The sequence below is a fragment of the Coptis chinensis genome, chromosome 6 (assembly GCF_015680905.1).
Source record: "Coptis chinensis isolate HL-2020 chromosome 6, ASM1568090v1, whole genome shotgun sequence".
Classification (NCBI taxonomy): domain Eukaryota; kingdom Viridiplantae; phylum Streptophyta; class Magnoliopsida; order Ranunculales; family Ranunculaceae; genus Coptis; species Coptis chinensis.
The window spans coordinates 9,512,601-9,537,793 of NC_141461.1; the positions used below are offsets into that span (position 1 = coordinate 9,512,601).

Sequence of the window (25,193 nt, forward strand, 5' to 3'; positions counted from 1 at the left end):
AATGTTTCTTAATCAAAATGATTTAGAAATGGCCTAGTTGGGCTAGGACGGTATATATACATGAGTAAGAAAATAGGGGTGTCTGAAATATTTTTTTTATCGTGAATGATAGTGTACTGATTAGGATACTTAAAGACGTGTTCAGAATCTATTGCACATTGTCTGTGTTAGACTGCGGCGTAACAAAGGCTAGCTGTTAGTGGTTTAACTAGAATAATCAAGATGGTACGACCAATTTGACTAGTATGTGGTGAGAATGAGTGGGTGGTTTGGCTCGAGGAATGATGATGCGACTAGATCATCAAGTGTTGATTAAGCTGTCATTTAGCCGTGTTTAAATATTTGTTTATTATTTGGATTTTGTTGTCTTGTGTTTGGCTAGCAAGAAAATGGTATCGAAGTTTTGAATAGTTACGTAGAGACTAGATCGACTTTATTGTTATGGAGACCTTCAATTGACGAGGCATATGTAGTAGCTTGGTGATCAAGATATTTTTTGAGTACTGTAGAATGTGAGATGAGAATATACTAATAAGTCAATAACCAACACGCAATGAAGAGTTGTAATATTACCATCTGCAAGAGTTTGTAAGAGCATCTTTAGGAATTAGGAGAGCAACCAAAAAAACACCAAACAATTTTAAGAATAACATAAAAAAAACACCAAGTAACTACGCGGTTTTGCCAAAATCGCACCACTAAAGCCTAACTAATAGGCCCAAGACCATGCGGTTTTGCCAAAACTGCGCGGTGTTCTCAAAGCCGCGTGCTACTATTATATAATCAGGACCAAAGCCGCGTGGTTCAATCACTCTCTAATTCTTTTCTCAATTATAAACCCTCTCCTTAGTTTACCTACCTAAACTTTTGAAATTTTATATGGATCATTTTGAACCTTTCGACGGTGATGATTGGCAGTACACAAATGACATTGGCGATGAGGGAAAAGAATCCGAGGAAATACAATACGGTGGGAGAGAAGAACCCGAGGATGTCGTCGCCGACTGATAGACATCTCTATGTACTGGAGTATCAGATGAACGACTTCGATTGTCAATTTGCACCTAGAGAAGCACTTGATATGGAAGTTGTGTCTTCTACACGTGACCCAAAACACGGTCGAAGTCGCGATGACTAATACTCGTGTAATTAATTAGTTTTGATTAAATATTTTGAATATTAATTAGTTGAGTTGGACCAATTAATTATTTATCTTATACGCATTTTTTTTTATAATAGCAGCATGTTATTGACTACCGAGTTAGATCAACTTTACTTGGTGTTAGAGAGTGGTGGGAAGGTTATTAGGAGTTTGGATGAGTTTGTACATATTAGAGATAATATTTTGTATACATCTTTGGGTATTTTGATTGATGCGGATTATGAGAAGGTCGATCAAGGCTGATGGTCATAGCTTTAGTAGAAAGATGGTGGAGTAGAACTCATACATTTCATTTTCCTTGGCGGAGTTAGGGTTCACACCACTAGACTTCACTATGATTTATGGGTTGAGTATCTCCAGATAGGCCAACCGATACCTTTTCATACAAATTATGAGAATATGGATAGTATGCTTATGAGTTTTCCTCATTTGGGTGCGCGGATGCTTATGATTCTTCGGGATTAAGCTATCTCATATTAAGATCGCATATATGGAACCCCTCTTGCATCCCCGATACACGAAGCCGAGTTAGCTTTGACCGCTTATTCTAGGGTAGTGAGGGTGCCGTCAAGATGTTAGGGCTTTTTGATATTTTTATTGGACATGTTTTGTTTCCCAATGGTCATTCTACTGCACGACCGGGATATTATGTTTATGTATCCGATTTGCATACTATGAAAGATTATGACCGGTAGCTCAAGATATGTCACATTGATATCCGTTAGATAAAGCTTCACGCACATTCGTAAGTAGAAATCCTCGATTGCAGGATTCGGGACTTTTAGAGATTTGGTTTTATGAGTACTTTCGATGTCTTTGTCCTAACATAGACATGATTGCCGATACTAAGCCCTAGATTTGCTAGTTGGTGAGGGCCTCACTTGACTCAGAACGTAGGGCAGATTAGGCATAATATCTATATGGCTCGTGCGATTGATATTAGATCATTGTCATCTATCGAGTGGAGACCTTGGCGCTTGTTACCGCCTTTGACGATCCGGTTAGACAAAGATGCTTGTGTGTTGTCACGCCACGAGTTTTTTGTCGCAGACGATTTGCCGGGTTTGGTACCGCGTGGCTTATGTGATGTTGGAGGCGGATGACCGGACGTTATGGAGTTCCATGTGCTCCCATGCCAGATGTTCGTGATGCGAAGTCGTGGGGTATAACTCATATTCATGAAGTTCATGCTAGTTGTGGTCCTTAGCCGATGCATCTTCTTTTGTTGTTGAAAGCGCATGGCGATCAAGATTATAGATGGTGGAACCGTGTCTCCATGGGTCCGTTGTTGCCCCCGTTGGTGGGGCTAGCAACTTCGAAGTTTGTGGGCTTGGAAGGGATGAGACGTGAGCTACGATTCCTCATCCGCCATAGCCGTTTACAACCCACAACCTCTCGAATGCATATCATCCAGCCTCCCCGGTAATCCGCCAAGAATCCCTCGATGTTTGCCGTGATGTGGACTGATGGGGAGCCTACTTATATTTCCATTCCCGAGGTGCCTCATGCTTTCGTTTCTCGAAGTTAGAGCCACATATTGATCAAGATACCATGGTGAGTTTAATTGTTTTATTTATCTTCTTCATTATATATATAATATGTACTCATTAATCGTATTTTCTTGGATTTTTAGGTCGAGGTTCTAGAAAGATATGAGAACCGTGTTCTTATGTTTGATGGGATGAGGGGATCACTGTATCATTATAGCCAAGAAAGAGATGAGGCATATTCTCGGACATATCGACAATCCCAGCGATGCATTGACGAGACTTCGAAAACGATGAGGATATGCAGCAAGTGTACACGCTAAGCAACATCGGGGATATGAGGAACTTCAGTCGAAGTAGTTAACCTCCCGTCTGGTGAAAAATATCATGATTCTCGATTATGAACTTAGAGGGCGACTTCGAACGCCCAAATAGAGAGAGGAGAGGGATCGAGTGGTAAGGGTAAGAATAGAGCTAAATAAATTTGATGTAATATGATAGGTTTTGGATTATTTTGGATATTATATGATTATATCATAATCATAGATTTTGAACCGCATAATCATAATTATAGGTTTTAATCTCTTTATTTTTTCGATTTTGAATTACAATTTTAATTTCTTCAATTGCACAATTGTTAATTTCTTGACTTCTATGCACAACTCATAATTTTTCAAGTTCTATGCACCACAATTCTAATTTTCAGAAAAACGCGGTTTTGTCAAAACCGCGTGCCATTGGAGCCCAAGCCCATGCGGTTTTGGCAAAACCGCGCGGTGTTTCTCAAACCGCGTAAGTGATTTGATACAGCATCAAACCTGGAACCAAATATTGGTCGATTTGGTGTTTGGTTTGGTGTTTTTTTGGTGTTTTCATCAACATGTAGTTCTCCTAAAGTTGAAAAAATACCAAATTCTTGATGCTAGGTTGATATCACTGCTAAAGATGCTCTAAGGTCTCCTTTACTATTTTTACTATTTTGAGTATTTTCTATTCAACAAAATCTATCTATACTGCTATAAAGATTACGCACCCACCTAACTAGGGTTGTCAATGGCCGAGACAAGCCCAATTGAATCCGAACCGATAAGATAAGGACTTAGATTTTAAATTTAGCCCGATAAGATTATTGGGTCAGGTCTGAACATACCTACGTTTGATTTGATAATGACCCGGCTCGAAATCTATAATAGTTTTATGTGTTTTATATTTAATATTATTAATATTTCTATTATATTTATTGAAAGTTAATATAGAAATTGGAAGCCATATTGGTTAGTATTGTATTTTCCTCACAGGAGATGTGGGTTCAATTTTTGCTATTTACAAATTTGATTAAATTTTAGAATCCGAACTTGTCCAATAAGACCTAGGTTGGGTTTGGACTTCCATATATTGCTAACGGACCTAGGTCTGGCATGAATCCGAACTTGTCCAATAAGACCTAGGTTGGGTTTAGACTCAAAATATCAAATATGATTTGGGCAGAGACTAGACCTAACCCGTTGACAGCCCTACGCTTAGCCAGTGCCACTTTCCATATTTATCCCTATAGTTTTTCCTTATTACAATTGTTACTTAAACCAAATAACATAAATAACTTATAAAGTGAAGGGTACAATTTGACGCCCAAGATTCCTTGCATCATTTTTTTATTTCCTATTTTGCCATTAGCCTTTTTATTTAATTACCCTATCCAAAACACAAAATTGAAATTAGTATGAGGGTATATATGTCATTTAGTTAAAAAAAATAATTTTTAATATACACATGGGCTACCACTTAATTAAAAACCAATTCTTTTCACCAACACATGGGCCCCACGTATTGGAAAATTATTAATAATTATTTATTTTAAAATATTCAATTTTCTAATTATACCCCCATTTCCTTCTTTATATTACAATACAATACTTAAAATCAAACAAATAATTTAATTTAATTTAATATAAATACATACTAGAAAATAGACCCGTGCATACACACCGGTTATTTTTAAAACTTGCTCAACAATCATAACTATACATATAAATTTTTTATAACAAATTGTGATTCATGTTTTTGTTACTAAGTTTCATAATAAATTGTTTTAATAAAGTTTTAAGAACCCGTTTTAATTTATCAACAAATTGTGTTTATTAAGTTTTAAAAATCCATTTTTTAATTGGGGGATGGATTCTTTTTTAATTTAAAAATATGGTTTCCATTTTTAATAGGAGAAAGATTCCCGTTTTAATTAGAATTGCTAGAATTTTCTTTTTCAATAAAGAGAGAATTCCAATTATAATATAAAAATAATCTATGTTTTAATTAAAAGTGCTATAATTTATCTTTTCAATAGGAGATGAATTTATGTTTTAATAAGAGTTGATGATGTTGAATTTAAAGAGAGCTAGAAAAATACCCCTTGCAGGAGCTTTAATATTGATAAATAATTATACCCACCAATTTATATATTTATTATTTTAACTTTTATAAATCAATCTAAAATTTCAAAAGTTTCAAACCGAAATTTCAAAAAATTAAAAAACTTTGAAATTTATATTTTTTGACCCAACAAATATATATATATTATTTACTTTTATATCCAATACATATAAATTTCTATTGAGATTCCTTTATACATTGGGCAGTGAAGGTATTTGAAATTTTAATTGGGATTTCGGGTTTGGCTTAATTTTACTAACGCGATTGATATCAGGTTCAATTTATTAAAAAATATATATATATATATATTCGTGTAGGTCTCATTTTTATTTATATTTTTTCATTAAAAAAAAAAGTGCACGGTATACATGTGCATAGTACAAAATATCCCGATATATCGCGATATTTGGGGATATCTATCCAAATTTCAGAGAAAGATATATAAATATCACGATATGTTCAGAGATATATACAACTGCAAATATCGGTAATATTTTGACGATATTTGTGATATTTTGAGATATTTGGCGATATTTTGTGTATATAACAATTTTATTTAATATTTACCATTATATTTCAAATAAATATAAATAATGTATCATGATATATCAAGAAATATCTACGATATTTATCGATATTTTAGATATATCCACGATATTTGCATGTGAAACAATGCCAAATATCCCCAAAGAGAAGGATATATCCACAATACATATCTAGAAATTGAATATCGATAAATACTCATATCCTGATATTTTGTACTATGTACATGTGTACTTATCACGGTCATCAACCGTGCACATAGTACTAGTGATAATAAAATAAAGTATGCACTCTACAGTATCCTCCCTTTCATTTTTTCTGGTGAGACAGTGAGACACAAACCCATTCCATAGTCATGCATAAAACCCACTTTGGTATTGTTATGACCTATGAACCATTGAACCATGAGTCTAGAAAGTAGGTTCTTAATTATCATTATTTTTCACCCCAACAATTATAGATCCTCATAGCAACTCCGTCCAAAGTGTTGCTTAGCTAAATACTTTTTAAGCACTCTAATAAGCTAGTGTAGATGCTTTGTACCCAAATTGTATTTTGCCGCAAGAAGTACCGTATGAGTTAAAAATGTTGTACTTGAAAAACACTTAGTTTGTGTTTTAAATGGACGTATCAGGAAAACAAAAACCCCTGGAAAAAAGGCTTAAAAAAACACAGAGCAAAAAAAACGGATTTAAAACGTATAATACGTAAAAAAAAATGATAAAATAATAATAATAATAATAATAATAATAATAATAATAAAATTAAATTAAAATATATAGAAATATAAAGTTATTAATTACTCATCCAAATACTAAAAGTTTTAGATTCACTACCAAAACACGACCCTAAATAAGATACTACTAATACCAACCATAATGACATAATCAAGTACTACAAATAGTTTTAAAATTTCCAAGTATTAATAGTCTAAAGCAAAATAAAACCTAATAAAGAAGTTGTTAGAAAAAATGATTTGCTCAAATCCATTTTAAATATGAATGATATCCCAAGTTACCCCACTTAAGATGAAATGAGTTTTTCTTGAAACAAGACGCAATGTGAGAAAAACCTTTTCAAAATGATGCATTTGTTTGAAGCGATTGCATTATGCCGAAAAGGTCGCGACTTTCGAAATGTGCTTTGGTTGAAACAGTGCATCATGCCGAAAATGTGCAACCTTTCGGAAATAGGCACCGGTTCAAAAAGCGCTTATATGTCGAAATGGTGTGTCCTTTCGAAACATGTGACTTTTCAAAGAGTTGCTTACTTTTTTCCAAGAGTCACTGTGTTGTTTCGAAAAGGCACCACTCACCTATAAATAGTGGATGAATTTGGAGAGAAAAACACACCAGATCACACAGAGTTCCGATCTTTCTTCTCCCTCCGTTTTAGTCAAATACTATGTTGTGGTTCGGCCGAAGTTCATAGAATTGAAAACCGTTCTATTGGGAGATAGTTTCCCATCAACCTTCAAGCACCGCGGAGGGGGAAAATCTGTCTTAAGGACATAGTATCTACACTAGGCTCGGATTTAAAAAGAAGTACAAGACACTTACAAGACAAAAAGGTTTGTATAGTTTGGTAATGGTAAAAAGAGTAAGTACAATTAAGTTGTATATTCCTAACAACTTTAAGCAATTTCTTTTCTTCTTCTTCTTTACCCAACGTAATTTGTTTGTTTTTCTTTTCTTTTTGGTTTAAGGAAATAACAAAGTGTAGTTATATATTTTCGAATATGGCAACACCACTAGTTACCCCGCCGTTATCGTTCCTACCGTTATTTCCCATTATGTTCCTCATGGGGGAGAAGCCCGAAAAGTTCAATGGAACCGATTTCAAGCTACCGCAACATAAGATGCTCTTCTATCCGACTACCCCGAACTTGCCAAGGTTTCTATGGGATAAGGCTCTCGATGTAAGCCCCGATAAAACCCACAAAGGAGAAGGTTTTAGCCAAGGATGCTTGGTTTCATGCCGATTTCTTGTGTAGAAATTATGAACGACTCATTATACATTGTGGTATAGTGTGTTCAAGACCGCTAAGGAACTTTGGGATTTATTGGACAAGAAATACAAGAGTGAAGATGCTGGCATGAAGAAATTCATAGTTGGCAGATTTCTTGATTTCAAAATGACGGATAGTAAGACCGCCATAAGCCAAGTCCAAGAACTTCAAGTAATCCTCCATGATGTCATTATTTGGAAGGAATGACCCTAGGAGAATCTTTCCGTGGCTGCTATGATTGAGAAATTACCACCATCTTGGAAGGATTTTAAGAACTATCTTAAGCATAAACGCAAAGATATGAATCTTGGATTGTCCGCCTAAGGATAGAGGAAGATAACCGCCTATCGAGAAGAAGCGGCAAAGGATCCCATGGTGGCAAAGGCCAATGTTGTGGAAGGATCAAGTGCTGCGGAAAGAGGAAGCACCAAGACAAAGCTCAAGGTGAAGAGAGTAGTACGCCTACTAAGTTCAAGGGCAAGTGCTTCTAATTTGTGGGAAGGTTGGACATAAGGCAAGTGAATGTCGCAGCCAAAGAAGTATAAAAGCAAAAAGAAAGCCAATGTGACAATGGACACGCTTTCTAACAATGTTAATGACATGAACCTATCTCGATGTGGTTTCTAAATGTCTCATGATTGGAAATGAAAGGGAATGGTGGGTGGATATCGGTGCTACTCACCACATATGCTCCAACAAGTCGGGTTCACCACTTATCATGCCGTGGAAAAGGAAGAACAACTCTTTACGGGAAACTCTTCTACGCCCAAGGTTGAAGGCAAAGGAAAGGTGGTGATGAGGTTGACTTCCGAAAGGAACTAACTCTGAATGAGGTGCTCTATGTGCCCGACATTCGCAAGAACTTGGTTTCGGTCCGCCGAGCAAGAATGGCTTTAAGTTAGTCTTTGTTTTCGATAAATTTGTACTAACTAAGAATGATGTATTCGCGGGAAAGGGCTATCTTCGGGATGGGCTCTTTAGGATGTTTTGTTTTACTATTGCCAAAAAAGCCAATAAAGTTGAATATTTTGTTTACTTGATTGAAGTCTTCACATGTATGGCATGGTAGATTAGGACATGTTAATTATGATACTTTATGTAGATTAATTAATTTGGACTATATACCAAAATTAAAAATAGAACCACACCATAAATGTGAAACTTGTGTAGAATCTAAGTTGACGGATCATCCTTTCATTCCATTGAAAGAAAAATCAACCTCTAGACTTAATACAATACTTGAGATATATGTGATCTTAAACGTAGGCTAGAGGTGGTAAAAAGTATTTCATTACTTTTATTGACGATAGCACTAGATATAGTTATGTTTACTTGTTGAGAAGTAAAGATGAGGCAATTGAAGTGTTCAAACACTATAAAAATGAAGTTGAAAATCAACTAAGCAAAAAGATTAAGGCTATAAGGAGTGATAGAGGAGGTGAATATGAATCACCTTTTGAAGGCTTTTGTTCTGAACATGGAATCATTCATCAAACTACGGCTCCTTATTCACCTTAATCAAACGGTATTGTGGAACGCAAAAACTGAACTCTAAAAGAGATGATGAATGCTATGTTGTTAAGTTTTGGTTTACCCCAAAATTTGTGGGGGGAAGCTTTGCTTTCTGCCAATTACATTCTCAACAAGATTCCTAACAAGAAGACGCTTAAAACACCATACGAATTGTGGAAAGGTCATCAGACTTTCTACGAATTCTTAAAAGTGTGGGGGTGTCTTGCTAAAGTGGAAGTCCTTAAACCTAAGAAGGTGAAGATAGGACCCAAGACTATTGATTTTGTATTCATTGGATATGCAAACAATAGTAGTGCATATCGTTTTCTGGTTCATAAATCAGAGATTCAAGATATACATGTTAATACAATTATAGAGTCAAGGAAGGAATGCTTCATTCTTTGAAAAGACGTTTCCGTATAACATGTGTATAGAGTCAAGTTCAACAAAGAGAACTTTAGATGCTACAACTAGTAACCATCCTACACAAAGCAAAATTGAGGAGGAACCTAGACGTAGCAAAAGGTCAAGGACGGCAACGGTCTTTTGGACCTGATTTTCTAACATACTTGTTGGAAAATAATCCTCAAACGTTCAAGGAGGCAATGTCATCTCCAGAAGCTACTTATTGGAAAGAAGCAATAAATAGCGAGATTGAATCCATAATGCAAAATCATACATGGGAATTGGTAGATTAACCACCAGGTTCCAAGACTTTGGGATATAAGTTGATATTCACAAAGAAATTTAAGACTCGATGGATCAATCGACAAGTATAAAGCTAGACTTGTGGTCAAAGGCTTTTGACAAAAGGAAGGATTGGATTATTTTGACACTTACTCTTTACAAGAATAACTTCCATAAGGATGCTAATAGCAATAGCATCAATACATGGATTTGAGATACATCAAATGGATGTAAAGACGACATTCTTGAATGGTGAAGTTAGATGAAGAAATATACATGGAACAACCCGGGCGGTTTATTGCTCCCTGGACAAGAAAGGAAAGTTTGCAAGCTTGTTAAATCTTTATATGGATTAAAGCAAGCACCTAAACAATGGCATGAGAAATTTGACAATGCAATGTTGTCAAACGGTTTCAAAATAAACGAGTGTGACAAGTGTGTCTATGTCAAAAGCACTCAAAAGGGATGTGTCATTATTTGTCTCTATGTAAACGATATGCTAATTTTGGGTAGTAATATGGATGTCATAAAATCTACCAAACAAATGTTGTCTAGTAAGTTTGACATGAAAGATTTAGGTGTCGCTGATGTTATCCTAGAAATTAAGATCTCTAGGATGGAGGATGGACTTGTTCTATCACAATCTCATTACATTGAGACGATTCTTGACAAGTTCAAGAAATATAACATCACACAAAAAATTGACGTAAATCTTCATTTAGCCAAAAATATCGGAGATAGCATATCTCAACTAGAATACTCGTATACTTGGTAGTTTAATGTATGTCATGAACTGACAAGGCCCGACATAACATACTCGTGAGCAAGCTAAGTCGATATCGACGAGTAATCCTGGCGAGATCATTGGACCGCCATATTGAGAGTTTTGGGATACTTAAAGTATACTCGAATTTTGGTTTGCACTATACAAGATATCCGGCCGCGCCGGTATGGTATGCGATGCTAATTGGATATCCGACACTAAAGACTCAAAGTCCACAAGTGGATATGTCTTTACACTTGGAGGTGCAACTATTTCTTGGAAATCCTCAAAACAAACGCAGTATAGCGAGGTCCACTATGGAATCAGAATTCATAGTATCGACAGGCCGAGAAGAAGCGAGTAGCTTCAAATTTCTTAGAGGATATTTCAAACTGGGCTAAACCCACGGCCAGATGTGTATACAATTGATGTACCTAACTGCTATTGGTAGAGGATGAGTAGCATGTATAACGGAAGTCTACACATACGTCGTAGACATAATACCGTTAGACAATTTCTCTCAAATGGAGTTATCTCAATCGACTATGTAAGGTCAAAAGATAACATTGCGGATCCGCTTACAAAAGGTTTAACAAGAGAGCAAGTAGAAAGATTATCAAGGGGAATGGGCTTAAAGCTTTTGAAATAATCAACCAAGAGTCATCATAATGGAAAAACCAACCTAGTTGACTGGAGATCCCAAGATCTAGGTTCAATGGGCCAACTGAATTATGTTTGTGACTCAGTTAGCACTGGAGAGTAATATTATACTCTAACCCATTCCTATATAAGACAGTGCATATCTGCCGCGAGAACCAGGATAAGTCAAGCTTTTAATGATTTACTATATCTTGGAAAGTTATGTTATCCAAGTGGAGTATTGCGTAGATACTCTTTATAGAAATCACCTATGTTACATGGGGGCCCTTCTATGAGAATTTTAAAGACAAATGTCTCAAAAGCACTATCCGAAACCAAGAAGTGTTCAAGGCCAAAATGAACACAAACGTGAGAACCAACAAGATTCGAGGCTGCATGCTGGCGTGAAGATGATTGTCTAGGTTTATACAAACGGTTTTCAAGGCCGATCGTCCAATTAAATCCGATCGTCTTTCACTAAGGCAAGTTCAAGGCCTCCCATGCTACTTGACGTCGACGGTATCTTTTCATTTGTAAAAGAACGTAAACCGATGTTTATGATAGAAGAAGCCAAATTTTCATTCATGTGGGGATTGTTAGAAAAATGATTTGCTCAAATCTATTTAAATATGAATGAGTAGTTTGTCTCCCAAGTTACCCCACTTAAGATGAAATGGGTTTTCAAAACAAGACGTAATGTGAGAAAAACCTTTTCAAAATGATGCATTTGTTTGAAACAAAATTGCATTATGCCGAAAGGTCGCGACCTTCGAAATGTGCGGTTTGGTTTCAAACAAAGTGCATCATGCCGAAAAGGTGCAATCTTTCGAAATAGGCACCGGTTCAAAACGTTGCTATATGCCAAAATGGTGTGTCCTTTCGAAACATGTGACTTTTCAAAGAGTTGCTTACTTTTTCCCAAGAGTCACTGTGTTGTTTGAAAAGGCACCATTCACCTATAAATAGTGGATGAATTTGGAGAGAAAAACACACCGGATCACACGAAGTTCGATCTTTCTCTTCTCCTCTTTTAGTCAAATACTATGTTGTGTTCGGCCGAGTCTATAGAATTGAAGTGCTTAGTTTTCTATGAAGGAAATCCGTTCTAAGATAGTTTCCCATCAACCTTCAAGACCGCGGAGGGGGAAAATCATGTCTTAAGGACATAGTGTATCTACACTAGCTCGGATTTAATTAAGAAGTGAAAGACACTTACAAGACAAAAGGTTTGTATAGTTTGGTAATTGGTAAAAGTAAGAACAATTAAGTCAGATATTCCTAAACAGAAGTCGCAATAAGTCAATCTAACACACTCTTCAAAAAGGTAAACTCAAAAACCCATTTTTGTTCTCGCTTTTTCTTTTAGATCAAATGAGCTAAAAAAAAAAATCAGCAAAAAAACAAACATAATAAAATTTTAAACGTGAGATTTTCAAAATCTCGCGATAAATATGTTTTTTAAGTTTAAAACACGATATTTTAAAAAACTCGACCAGTTCTAAATTTATACAATACGTCTTACCAATTTAACGGGTTTTAAACGCCGTTTTTTTTTAATAAAACACCGAATTTGGTGACAATGCACTAACGACCCTAGTTATATCTCATGAAATGAAGAATTATTTGCCAATTAATGTGGGTCTAACACACTAAAGAACAAATATTTTTTTTTGATGGGACAAATGAATTGTTAAATTGTCAATTTCTCTATAAATTTAAACTTAATTATGTGAAGAGTCAATTATATTAATATATTAGAAAAAGCTCGGAAACACTCATATATATCAACATGAATTAATAAAATCAAGAGATTAAAAGTTCACTTATCAGAGCCAACAATTATTGGATGATGCATTGGTCACCCATATGCATCGCTTCATTGGATGATTGGAAGCCCGATTTTGATATCTCGAACCTCAGTGGCACTATTCCCATCTCCCAGTTCATCCACTGGATGTCTGGTTCCACAACGAGTAATGCACTGATTCACATTTTTCTTTTTCCGTATTTCTTAGTTAAACAGAATTTTCATCGCTTATTAAGGCAAAGAGGCAATGTACGTGGAGTCGTTACTTCTTCCCGGCTTTTGGTGGATTACTTTACAACCAAGGCCCAGTTTAGTAAGATGCAAACTAGTAGGCCCTACTGTACAGCCATGCCCAGTTACACGTTACTACTGCCTGCCGACATCCATCTCCATGGAGCCACGTAGAAGAAAAATAGCTTTCACCTTATTCCCGATCAAACGACCATACCCAACAACACAAGCTCCAAAACCATCCTTTATTTAGTAGTTGAATACTTGAATCCTGCATGCTCCCACGTCGCGAAAGTTTGTACAGAAAAAATACCCATATATAATATATTAGCAGTTCAAGAATACGCCGGGACACCCCTGGTTATTAGATGGCCCAGATGCTGGAGGACAAATACAGCAGGCGTATGCCTAGATTTTGCAATAATATATAAGGCTGACGAAATTTCATCCACTTTGACACTTTATTGTCGGTACTGTGCAGATAATAAGAATCTATAAATGTGGATTCTAAGAATCTATAAATGGTATGGGCCCATGGGCCGACAATTTAGAATCGCTTTCATTCGCGGGAAACACGTGATAAAAAAATTGCGGGAACCTTTTTCGCGGCTCGAAAATCTTGACTCTTCTTCTCTTAAGTCTTAACCATTTTTTTTTAGGGTTCCTCTTAAAAAACAAAAGAAACGGGAATGGAAGAAGTAAGGTCAAGCTCTGCGTGGGTTGCCAGTCGTTCTTCTCATGTTACCATTGACTCTTCAGGTTCGTTATATAACTACATTGTAGAGTGTGTTTTATTTTGATTGTCAAAAGGTTTGATTTTGTTTTTTTTTTATGTAGGACTCGAGAAAGCAGTGGAACAAATTAATGGGTCGATACCGAAAGTGGAATGGAATTTTGAAGGGATTCATTATTTCGACAATGGCCCACTTACTGTTCAGTATTTATTTGTTCTTGATGCCTTGAATTTCTGTTTCTGGCCTGGTATACATTTTACTTACTCCCATGTTTTTTTTTTAATTGATTTATTTATTATTATTTATATATTACTTTTATAAATTTGGATATTTGTTGTATTTAATAATAGATAAGGATTTGAATTACGATAATTTGGCTTCGGGATTAAAGGAGGCACTTGAGAATGACAAGTCTGTTTTCGATGCGGACCGTTTACAGAAGTATACTGGTATGTAAAAAAGTGTAATTTATTTTTTATTTTTGTGTTTTACGGCACTCAATTATGATGAGAATGTGGTACATATAGGATAAAATTGATTTTTTTTTTATCATTCATTTGTTCTTGGCAGGTCCACAACTTCGTGAGTTGTTGAAATGGCCTAGACCACTTCCATTGGAAGATGAGCGCGTTCGTTTACTTCATGAGGTACATTTTGTTGTATAGTTCTTTTAACATAGTAAATAGTCCCGGATATAAAAAGATTTTTTATCTTTTATTTTGTATCACATGTATGATTTGAAGGACCTTGTTGTTCGGCTGTTCTATTTGAACAGCTTCAAATGATTGTGGTATGAACTTTTAGATAGGTTCTAGTTTATCTAATTAATTCATCCTATGGTAACAGTGTATTTCCTCTTTGTATTTATTTAGGTTGGAATGGAGTTGGAAAAGAATTTTGGTGGAAAAGCTGCAAACATTGTGGAGTCTTGTGGCAAATCTGCTGTTTCTCTTGTTGCTATGATTGCCCGTCATTTTCCTGGTAAGCATTTTCCTGTTTGCTAATTAATTTTTCATTTTGATTTTGATATATTAGAACATGAAATGTGGCAAAAATAAGCTGGTTTTAATAGAACTTTTCCTAGTTTGTCAATATTTTCTTCTCGGCAGCTGATAATGTTGAAAGAGTTTTTCGTCTGGCTTGATTATATATATTTTTTGCTAGGTAAGTATGAAATTCTCTTAAACGCAAATAAAGTGTTCAAAATTGTGGAATGGGCAGTGACAGGTTCATGAAAATCTTAAGTAGGATTAGTGACGAACTTCCAATCTTGTAATCCGACTTGGTTTGTCCCCAAAAAATTATAATGTTCATGTCACCGAGAGTAGTAGGCTACTAACAAACTTTGCGACAGTGGTGAGAAGTTTGCTTCCCTCCATATTAGAGATATGCAAGTTCACGCAATTTTGATAGGCTTTCTTCCATCTGTGCGTCAGTTGCCATGGTAAAGAGTTAGCAGCAAATGCTATATTCAATGGCTGTGTGAAGATAGCTATTTCTCTTTCACTTATCTTTTCCCTTTTTAATCAGTTTTCTAAAGAAATTCGTGTCTGATAGTCATAAGGGAGTTAGGTTTTCCAAACTTGTAACTTAACCTGACAATAATTCTTCAGTTTAAACTATAAACTGGTTCAATACTTCTATATTGGTTCGGGATAGTTTTGATCACTGGGACTGGTTTTCTTTAGCTGTACAATTCTTTTTTGAGTATTGAATTTTAGACATTTGATGAATTAGTGGTTGGGAGTTTGACGTCTCAAATCACCATCTTGAGTGGATTAGAACTGAAAGTTTATCAGTTGGAGTTGAAGGATCATTGTAGTTACATTGTATGTGTTGATAAATAAGGGGAGGTCTAATCCTGTTAGGTGTTCTTATAATCTTTTATTTGGATAACGTATTTATTGTCAGCAATCAAACGAGATAACAGATTATGTGCCTTGCTCCTTTCGGCATTGCCCTACTATGATCATTTGGAAGATGTTGGTTCCAGTAAAGGTTGATCTCTTTGCATGGTTTATCTCCATTATTTTTCGTAAGCACCCTATTTCCCCATTCCTCTACAACTGCAACGTATGCATATCATGTGAATCCATGGAGCTCATTGGCGAGGTGATAAGTTATGGTTTACTTCGAAGAGATGAAGGGGTCAATTCATAATGTACTCCATAATTTAAGATCAACAAATTGTTTGGTTTTAATAAATGTCTTCCTATTGGTCAGAACCCTCTTTAACGCCAATGACTGTAAATGAAAGCAATAGTCTGGCATCTACAATTTGGGCGTGCAGTTGAATTGGTTGACTGTTAATATACCTGTTTCTTATCAACATTGGATAGTTTTTATTTTTTCAATTGAGATTGTTGTGAGTTATGTAATTGAATATAAAGTTTGTTGACTAAAATTGTTTTAAGTGATTTCTTGAATCTAATTCGTAGACAATCTTGCTGTTTCTTTACAAACTTCAATTTTTTTATGATATTGTAGGTTTTCGAGATCACTCAGTCTACAAAGGCCACCAAGTTTTCTTGTACAAAAGAGCACAAATATTCGCAGCAGACTTATGGGGTGCTTTCAAGGGCCAAGGATATGGTGAATTCAGTGACATAGGCTCAATTACCATATTTGCGGATTATATTGTTCCAGCTGTGCTTAGGCAACTTGGTGTGTTGAGATACAGTGAAGCTTTAGCTAGCATTATCGAGGCCAATAGTGAAATAGGTTCAGGTACTGAGGAGGAAGTTGAACTGCGGGCTTGCTCAATTTATGCTGTGGAGAAAATGAGGGACCTAATCAAGATAAAATCTGGAAAGCAGGTATATCTGATTCTACTACACCGTCATTCCTTTCTTTTTTTTTTTGTTTTTTGGTGGAAAAGCGAGGTTGTTATAGAGGTCCCCTACCCCCTTTCTTTTGTTTGAGCAGTTTTAATTTCCTTTTTGGGACGTACATAAAGACCTTGTTGCACAAGTTATTAAATTTATCCTCCCGATTTTCGTATAAGCAATTTATCCTCCCCAGCATAGCTGTTCCAACATTCCTTATCTTATTGAAAGTTTAAAAAAATTCATCTCTTACTTGAGCACTATCAGCCTTTCAAACATGACGATTAATGTAAAATGAACTATTTTTGGTGGTGATGATCTGGCTGAGGACTAGTTCATCAGAATTATCAGTCTTCTGTCCTTTTTTGTCAGGCTTCTTCTTTGTTCTTAATTCAGAGTGTTGCCTCTTGCAAGGGTTTCACATCACGTTTCTTTTTAGTTCATAGTTCATACTTGATAAGCACGAATTGGAGGTTCATTTCTGTTCAGTTGTTTCTTTCTGTATCACTTTTACAGAATAACTGAACGGACTTCTCTCATCTTGTTCCGTTGACATTTTACTTAATTTGCTGAATGCGTGGGCAGGTGCTGAGTGTGGAATTGGATCTCTGGCTCTGGTCGTTTGGTATCCAGTGCCAATCTCTTCAACATCACAGAACACTCTCAATATATTACTGAAGGGGTGGTAATAGGGCATGATGACCTCGATTTATGGTTCATTTCATTTTGATGATTTTATCTAATGTTGGAGAAGAAGAGATCGCCTATTTGCTTGGAAGGCCGAGGCAAAGTTTTGGACTAGTGTAACTACTAGTTAGAAGCCTTCTTTTGTCTGAAGGAATAGTTTAGTTTCAAGTTTTGGAAATTAGCTTTTGATTTGCATTTTTCCTTTTAGAAATTATCTTGAACTAGATGTGAATTTGACATCCTTTATTAATAAGATAATCCGGATAATAGATAGTCTCCCTCACAGTTGTCTTTCATACAACCTATCTAATGAATTTCACTTAACAAAAAAAGTAAAGAAACAAGAAAAGAAAATGTTTTGCGAAGGTAATGTTTCAGTAAGCGATTGATGTCACTATTGTATGAGTGGTGTGAGTTCGTTCACTTCGTTACATTGACTACAGCGCGACTAAAACAGGTGTTACCATTCATATATGTAGATTTTAAGACGTATTTCTGCATACATTACAATAACCAGGAAGTGTTCTTCAACAATTTTCCTAACATGCTTTGCCATTGGGAGAATTTGGCATGTGATTATACAGTTCCGTTATATATCCAAATTGTGTGAGGGAAAAAAAAGGCCACCGTGTTAAAAACTTAAAACTAAGAACATATGGATAGAGTCGTAGAGATTTAATCCCAGACTCAACCTTAAGTTACGCTGGGTTATTATAATCCAGAGCGCTGGGGTTGAACTCTTCCTTATATCTTTAGTCTTTACCACCAACTTACCATTTCTTTTGCTTTTATTTTTGATAGACTTTGTTAAATTCCCGAACTTGACAACGTATAAAAAATAAAAAAAACATCTTAGAAGGAATTAGAATCCAAAACTGAACGGGGAGGGCAAATATTTGCTGAAATACGCACTTGATTGACTGACTTTAGTACTTCTTTTAGCTCTGCAACTCATTTGATCTATAGAGTGTAAGTGAAACATATGTAAAAGTTATTCAATTTTTAGTTTATTTCCAGTTCTTTTCATTATATTTTCATTAAGTGTTGGATACAAATGGATGATTTAGTTTTACATATTTATCAACATTGTTATGTCTTTACTATATATGAACTGCGGTCTTTACTATATATATATATATGAAGTGCGTGAACACAAAGTAAATTGTCCATGGATTGAAAGGACTTTTTTCTACTGGAAATTGTCATATGGGGGCAATTGAATCTATATTTGCGGTCCGTGCTATAATTCAGAATGTGGTATACTCACCAAAAATTGAGAGGGCACATCATTACAACCAAGAAAGTTTGTGTCTGTCTCTAGCATCAACACAGATCTAATCTGACACTATCACCTATTACTGTCGGTAAATCCACAAAATGAATCTGACCCACTAACACCTATTACAATTAGTGTCGGAAATCCACAAAATTAAACTTTTCTACTCTCTATTATTAATTGCTTTGGTGTGTTGATCTTTCTCAAGGACTAACAGCTGAATATTTATAACCACAAGGGCAGAACTGAATTTATCTCTCCTCAAATGAATAGTTTAACCACTAGTCAAAACAGGAAATTACATAACAACTTTAAAAGGAAAGTACATAACAACTTCAAAGTTCTAGTTTTGCATGTCTGTATTGGGAGCAATCTTAGGAAAGACACTTTGTATTTAGTAGTGGAAACATAGCAAATGTTTATCTCCCTCGATCTCTCCTATAAATAAGTCGAGAAAAAAGAGTAAATAGGCACCCTCCCTCAATCCTCCACTAACCTGCAGTTATTTCTTTCACTAGAGGTCTAGGGCTTAACTCGATGCGAGATTAGATTAGAAGTGGAAAGCATCAAGGCTATTGTAATTCCTAATCACAAGTATGCGAATCCTGGCACACATTGGTTTTTTAAGTCTTTAAACCTGTCGTTGTAACATTTTTTAAAAACAATATAAAAATATTAGGAAATTTCAGTGACGTGAAAGAGATTTTCTAAATTATTTTAAATAATATGAAGCTAATTCTAATTTCAGTGAGGTTGGAGTTTTTGGTAAATTACTTAAAACGGAGGGAGCCGGACACTGGAACATCTTGCACTTCGTTAAAAACTCTAACTCAACCAGGACACTAGTTACCTGATTGACTACACTTTTTTTAGTTGTAAAAAACATATGATGATATATAAATACAAGTCATATGTTCTCCTCAGATTTGCAATTTATGTTTTCTTCGGATTTGTAATGAGTTGCAATGGATGCCAAGTTCTTCGTAAAGGTTGTAATGAATCTTGTGCTCTTCGACATTGTTTGCAATGTATTAAAGATCTTGAGGCTCAAGGTTATGTAACTATGTTTCTAGCAAAATACTATGGACGTACTAGTCTTATGGCATTTGTTTCACATGTGCCAGAAAAATAATAGACTTGGTAAGGACTAGTTTCATACTGCATAAGTAATTACAATCCTAATCAGGGGATGAGTGTAGAGGTGTAGATTTTGTACCTACGACCTGATGTTGAGTTTGATAGGAAATGACTGCACTATTTCTTGGGATAAGAGTTGCCTACGTATCAAGTTTCTTGAGTAAACTTGAATCAAGCCTTACATAATTCATTTATCTCTACTTATAGATGTTTGAACTGACTTTCCTTATTTACTCAAGGCCATTGTTAAGTGTAGATCCATATTTTGTGCTATCTTGATGATTCGTCATTACTTCTGATGTTACAAAGTAAATGTCTCTTTGATTGGTGCGTTGATTGAGCTTCAGGATTGCGATAGATCATTTGCTTCCATATATGGCTGTGTTTGATATTTGAGATGACCTGAGTTTGGGTCATTGTTACGCCCTGGTGGCGTGGTATGACCTGGTGATGTACGAGTTGTGAAGATACGACTTGGTGTGTGGACACGTGTGCTGTAGTGATATGTTTGAGAACGGAGGGTACTTACACAACCCCCTTTATTTTATTTATTTCTCAGACAGCTGTGGTGTGAAAAGGAAAATAAAATAAAGCTTTCAACACGTGTCACACAACTGGTTTTGTTTGAACGGTTTTGAAAAATGTGTGGGAACTGTTGGATCTGATCCATGGGCACAAATCGCGGCGGTTTGTGGGCGAGGTTATGATTACGTTTTGTGGGAAAAGCAAAATATTTTGATTGTTTTCGAGATTTGTGCAGCTGAAGGGTTTGATTTTTGGTGGTCTTTAATTTCCTCATTCTATCAATGCAAAGGAAGCAAAAGCAGAGAGAAAGAAAGAAAAAAAAAACAAACAAAAACTTTTTAACCTTTGTCTTCAGGTGCATCTCTTTTGAACTTTAAAAATTTAATCTTTTGTTTTCCATTCTGCTTTTGTCATGTCGATTACTAGTGATAGTTTAAGTGGGGAAGTTGCCTTGGATAAGTGGAGAGAGAACTGTAAGTGATGGAGATGGTGGTGTTAGGACACATAGTGGAGGTGATACTTCATCGTCCTCCTCATTGGAGACGATGGCTGAGAAGGCGGTATCTAGGTCGGTGTTTGATAATTTTGGGGATTTGAGAAAGGAGTTTGGGATTGAGAGTCTCGGTCTAATGATATACGACCTGAGTGGTGAGAAGAACGTTTTTAGTTCAGATTATGTTCCTCGTGGGGTTATAATTCACGTATGGCCAACTGAAGGCGGGGTTGATGTTATCGTTCTCAAGTCTGACCTTAGACGTTCTGAACTTTTGTGGGAAGGCACCTTTGCAGTTTGTGGGTAAAAGTTGGAGGGTGTTGCTTGTTCTAAATTTGTTGAGACAGAGGGTTATAATATTTGTTTGTCTGACGTGCTGGAGCACTTTACTGTGAAAATTTCTTCTGCTATGAACTTTGGTTTCCAAGTGATGAGGGGTAAATCACCGGTGATAGTTGGTGTGAGTAAGGAGGAATGGTGGCGTAGGCCTCTGTTGATTGTGGGAAGTTATTGTCCTCCTGGATGTGAATTGGAGAATCGTTGTGTGAGGACTGATGGTAGGTCATTATTTGTGTGGGTCGTTTTCATGTGTAGGTCATTTACTTGTGTTTACTTGTGTAGGTTGTTTGTTTGTGTAGGTCGTTTACTTGTGTAGGTCGTCATTTGTTTGCGTAGGTCGTTTGTTTTGGTTACGAGTTGATATGATTACGTTTGACATTTGTTTGTTTTGCAGAGGTCATAATTTGTGGTCGTACTTCTACGGGGGCTATTGAAGAGTTTGCGAGGCTGAGTTGGGAAGAAAAACGTCTTTGTTGAAGGAGGTTGCACATTACTTCAAAAGACGAGGTGGTGGGAAGATAAAGTTGAAGAAAGTTGAGCAGAGAAAAAAAGAGCTCGTCGGCTGATTTGTGTTGACTCTGACTCGGATTTAGTTACTGAAATGGAGAGAGATGAAGGGTTAAATGCTAGGGGGAGGAGTTCAAAGGGTGGTAGTGCTGGGGGAGTTGGTGATGCTCCTGCTCCCTTCCATAAGCCTCAGTTGAAGAGGCAAGCTGAGGTTGGCGAGCCTGAGGGGGCTAAGAGGACCCGAACTGAGTCTGAGGAGTGACCTGCTATGGTGGAAGGTCGTACCTCATCAGGTCGGGCTCCTTTGAAGAGGATAAACTTGAAGGAGCTTGCGGTGGATGATGGGGTGGCTGATGCTAGGGGCAAGAAGAAGAAAGCTAGTGACACTGAGCCAACTGCCCAAAAATGCAAAGGGTCTAGGAGTGCAAGCCAAGGTGGTAAGACTGGTGAGTCTGACGTTATGGATAGAACGGTCACCTACTACGACCCAGTGAGTGGGTTGACGCGGCTGGTGAAGAATATGGACTATAGTTTCAAGTCTTCATTGGTTGCAAATGGGTTGCTGGAGACTGGGAAAGATCTGGAGGCGAATCTGAAAGACATGGATCGCTCGATCTGTTTTGTAAGTGTCCTTCCGATCTGAGCTTTTGTTTTGTGCTTTTAGTAATTGCCTTTTGACTTATTTTGTTGGTTTGTCAGGTTCTGGCTGTATAGGAAGTTGCGAGAGATGACAACTATCTCTGATATGTACAAGAAAGAGCTGGAGGTTGCCAAGGAGGCTTATGACAAGTTGTTGGCTGTGTAAAAGGTTGAACGGGCTAAAATGGTGGGGCTGAGGGCTCAAGTCGGGGATTTGGCTGGGAAGGTGGCCTTATTGCAGCCATCTCTTGATACTTTGAGGGTAGAGATAGCGCATTGGATTGCTGAGAGCAAACAATCGCAGGCTGCTGTTGAATGAGCTCAGAATGAATACAACGATTTGGTTGATTTTGATAGAGAGTGGTGATGCCTACGTTTTGGTAGATGATTACATAGAACTAGAACATAAGTACAAAACCCTCAAAAGGTCTGTTGAAAGTGGGGCTGCAACAATAACTGTAGAAAGTACTGTTGTAGATGTTAGTAGATGATTTGATCTACCAACCAACCTCGGTGCTGCTCCAGCTGCTCAGCCCACTGAAGATGCTACCACTGAAGTGCTAAATGCAAGTGGTGATTCGGCTAGTGGCTCTGTTTTGGTGAAGAGGGTTGCCAACTGGACCCCTTGAATGTGGAGAATCTGCCTCGTGTCAACTGATTGAGCTCTTATTGTAATTTTGATTGATGATGGATGAAATTTTTGAACTATCTTTTTTTTTGTTGATATTGATAACTTTATTTTGATGGGGATGTTGATGTCGTTTTCCTAGGATAATTTGGAGGCCTCTAGTATCTAACCGAAATTGTATTAAATAAAATTATTTAAATTACTTACTTGTTTTGAAATGAGATTGTCTGTGAATTTTGTATGAATGTGATTGCTTCCCTTGCTTTTTGTTTTGTTATTTGACGACCTGTATAGTAATAGACTCGACGACCTGTCATACTTTGTTAGATCGTCTGATGATTGTAGGTCATAGGTGCTTGTGTATGACCTGATAGATACGCGTAGTTGGCACCTAGGTTTCTTCATGTCCTTAGGTGTGTGTATTGATTGAGTAGTTCTTTCGGGAGAACTTCTTATTGATTTTTGACTGATAATTAGCCTTTGAGTGGTAATTATAGTTGAATCAAACTTAACCCTTTCAAAGGCCTTAAGTTGACTTGTGGTCTTTTTGGGGGTACCTTGGATTGTATTTGACTGATAATTAGCCTTTGTGTGACAATTACAGTTGAATCGTTCTTAACCCTGGCGTTGGCGTTGGAGTTAAGTTGATTTGCGGTCCTTTTGGGGGGCCGTGGATTGAATTTGATTGATAATTAACCATTGCGTGATAATTATAATTGAGTCGTGCTTAACCCTGACGTTGGTGCTAGGTCGGTTACTTTGACATCCCAGATCGGGTAGTGAGTGCAAGATGCGTGGTACTCATGTAATGCAAGGATAACATTTATACGCGAAATGCTGATGAAATTTTATTCATATTGATTGATACATCTGGCGACAAATTATTAATAAAAATGCTTGAGTAGAGCTGTATTCCAAGGTCGGGGAAGCACATCACTAAGCTTAGTTTTGATCCAGTAAACTTCATTTCCAACGACTTTGTGAACTATGCATGGGCCTTCCCAAGTTGGGTCAAGCTTGGCTGGTGCTAAGGTCTTTTTGAGGACTAGGTCGCTAGCTTGGAAAGATCTTGGGACAACCTTCTTGTTGTAAAATCGTTGGATGGTTTGGTGATATCGAGCTAGAGATATTGCAGCAGTTTCTCTTCGCTCCTCTAGGAGGTCGACTTCTTTGGCTAAGATGTTGTTATTTTATCTTGATTCGACAATGTCAGACGTGTGGTTGTGATTATCGTAAGTTCTGATGGTATAATTACTTCTGTTCGAAGCAAAGTGTGAAAGGAGACTCGTTGGTACTGGTTCGAGCTATTGTTATGTATACCCATAAGATGTTTTCGAGTTGTTCTAGCCATTGGCTTTTCTTTCTCTCCAACTTCTTTTAGACATTCTCTTTGATGGATTTGTTTGTGGCCTCTGCTTGGCCATTGTTTTGTGCATATCTAGGTGTAGAAAATACTTGAGTAATGTGCCACTTTTGTAGGAATGTTTTGACTTGTGTGCCAGCAAATTGGGTTCCGTTGTCCATGATGAGAGTGTGGGGTAGACCAAATCTTGTGATGATATTAGTCCATATGAAGTTGATGATGTTGACTTCCTTGACTTGAACAAGTGAGATTGCCTCAACCCATTTGGTGAGTAATCTGTGGCTGGAAGGACGTATTTGAGTCATGTTTTCTTTTGTGGGATAAATGGTCCCATGATGTCTAGCCCCCACATATGAAAAGGCCACGAGCTGGCTATGTTGATCAACTCCCGTGATGGACTTAGGTGGTTGTGGCCAAATGTTTGACATTGGTGACATTTGAGAACATACTTCTTTGCCTCGATGTGCATGCCTAACCAATAATACCCTTGGGCGATTGCTTTATGAGCCAGAGATCTTGCTCCTGTATGGTAGCCACATTCGCCTTTGTGAATTTCGTCGAAGATGAGTTGGCCTTCGCGTGGAGTTATGCACTTTAGGTGAGGTCCTCCTGCGGATTTACGGAACAGTCGTCCATTGATCACGGTGTATCTGGGAGCTCGAAATTGTATGGCACGAGCATTCCCTGCCTTTTCTGGGAGCTCACCATGTAAGATAAATTTCAGAAAAGGGTTTATCCAAGATTGAGTGATCTCTTCTTCGGATGAAGGCTGGA

The 25,193-nt window shown here is 36.8% G+C and overlaps 1 protein-coding gene across 1 annotated transcript; it reads left to right on the forward strand.

Moving 5' to 3' along the window:
- The first annotated feature begins 13,849 nt into the window (after positions 1 to 13,849).
- On the forward strand, positions 13,850 to 17,790 carry LOC147491333 (uncharacterized). Its single transcript, XM_086568930.1, has 7 exons — positions 13,850 to 14,025; positions 14,104 to 14,247; positions 14,351 to 14,449; positions 14,571 to 14,647; positions 14,873 to 14,981; positions 16,488 to 16,816; positions 17,411 to 17,790. The coding sequence occupies exons 1-7, from the start codon at positions 13,956 to 13,958 to the stop codon at positions 17,501 to 17,503; spliced, it is 921 nt and encodes a 306-aa protein (XP_086425056.1). The 5' UTR covers positions 13,850 to 13,955; the 3' UTR covers positions 17,504 to 17,790.
- Positions 17,791 to 25,193: the final 7,403 nt, after the last annotated feature.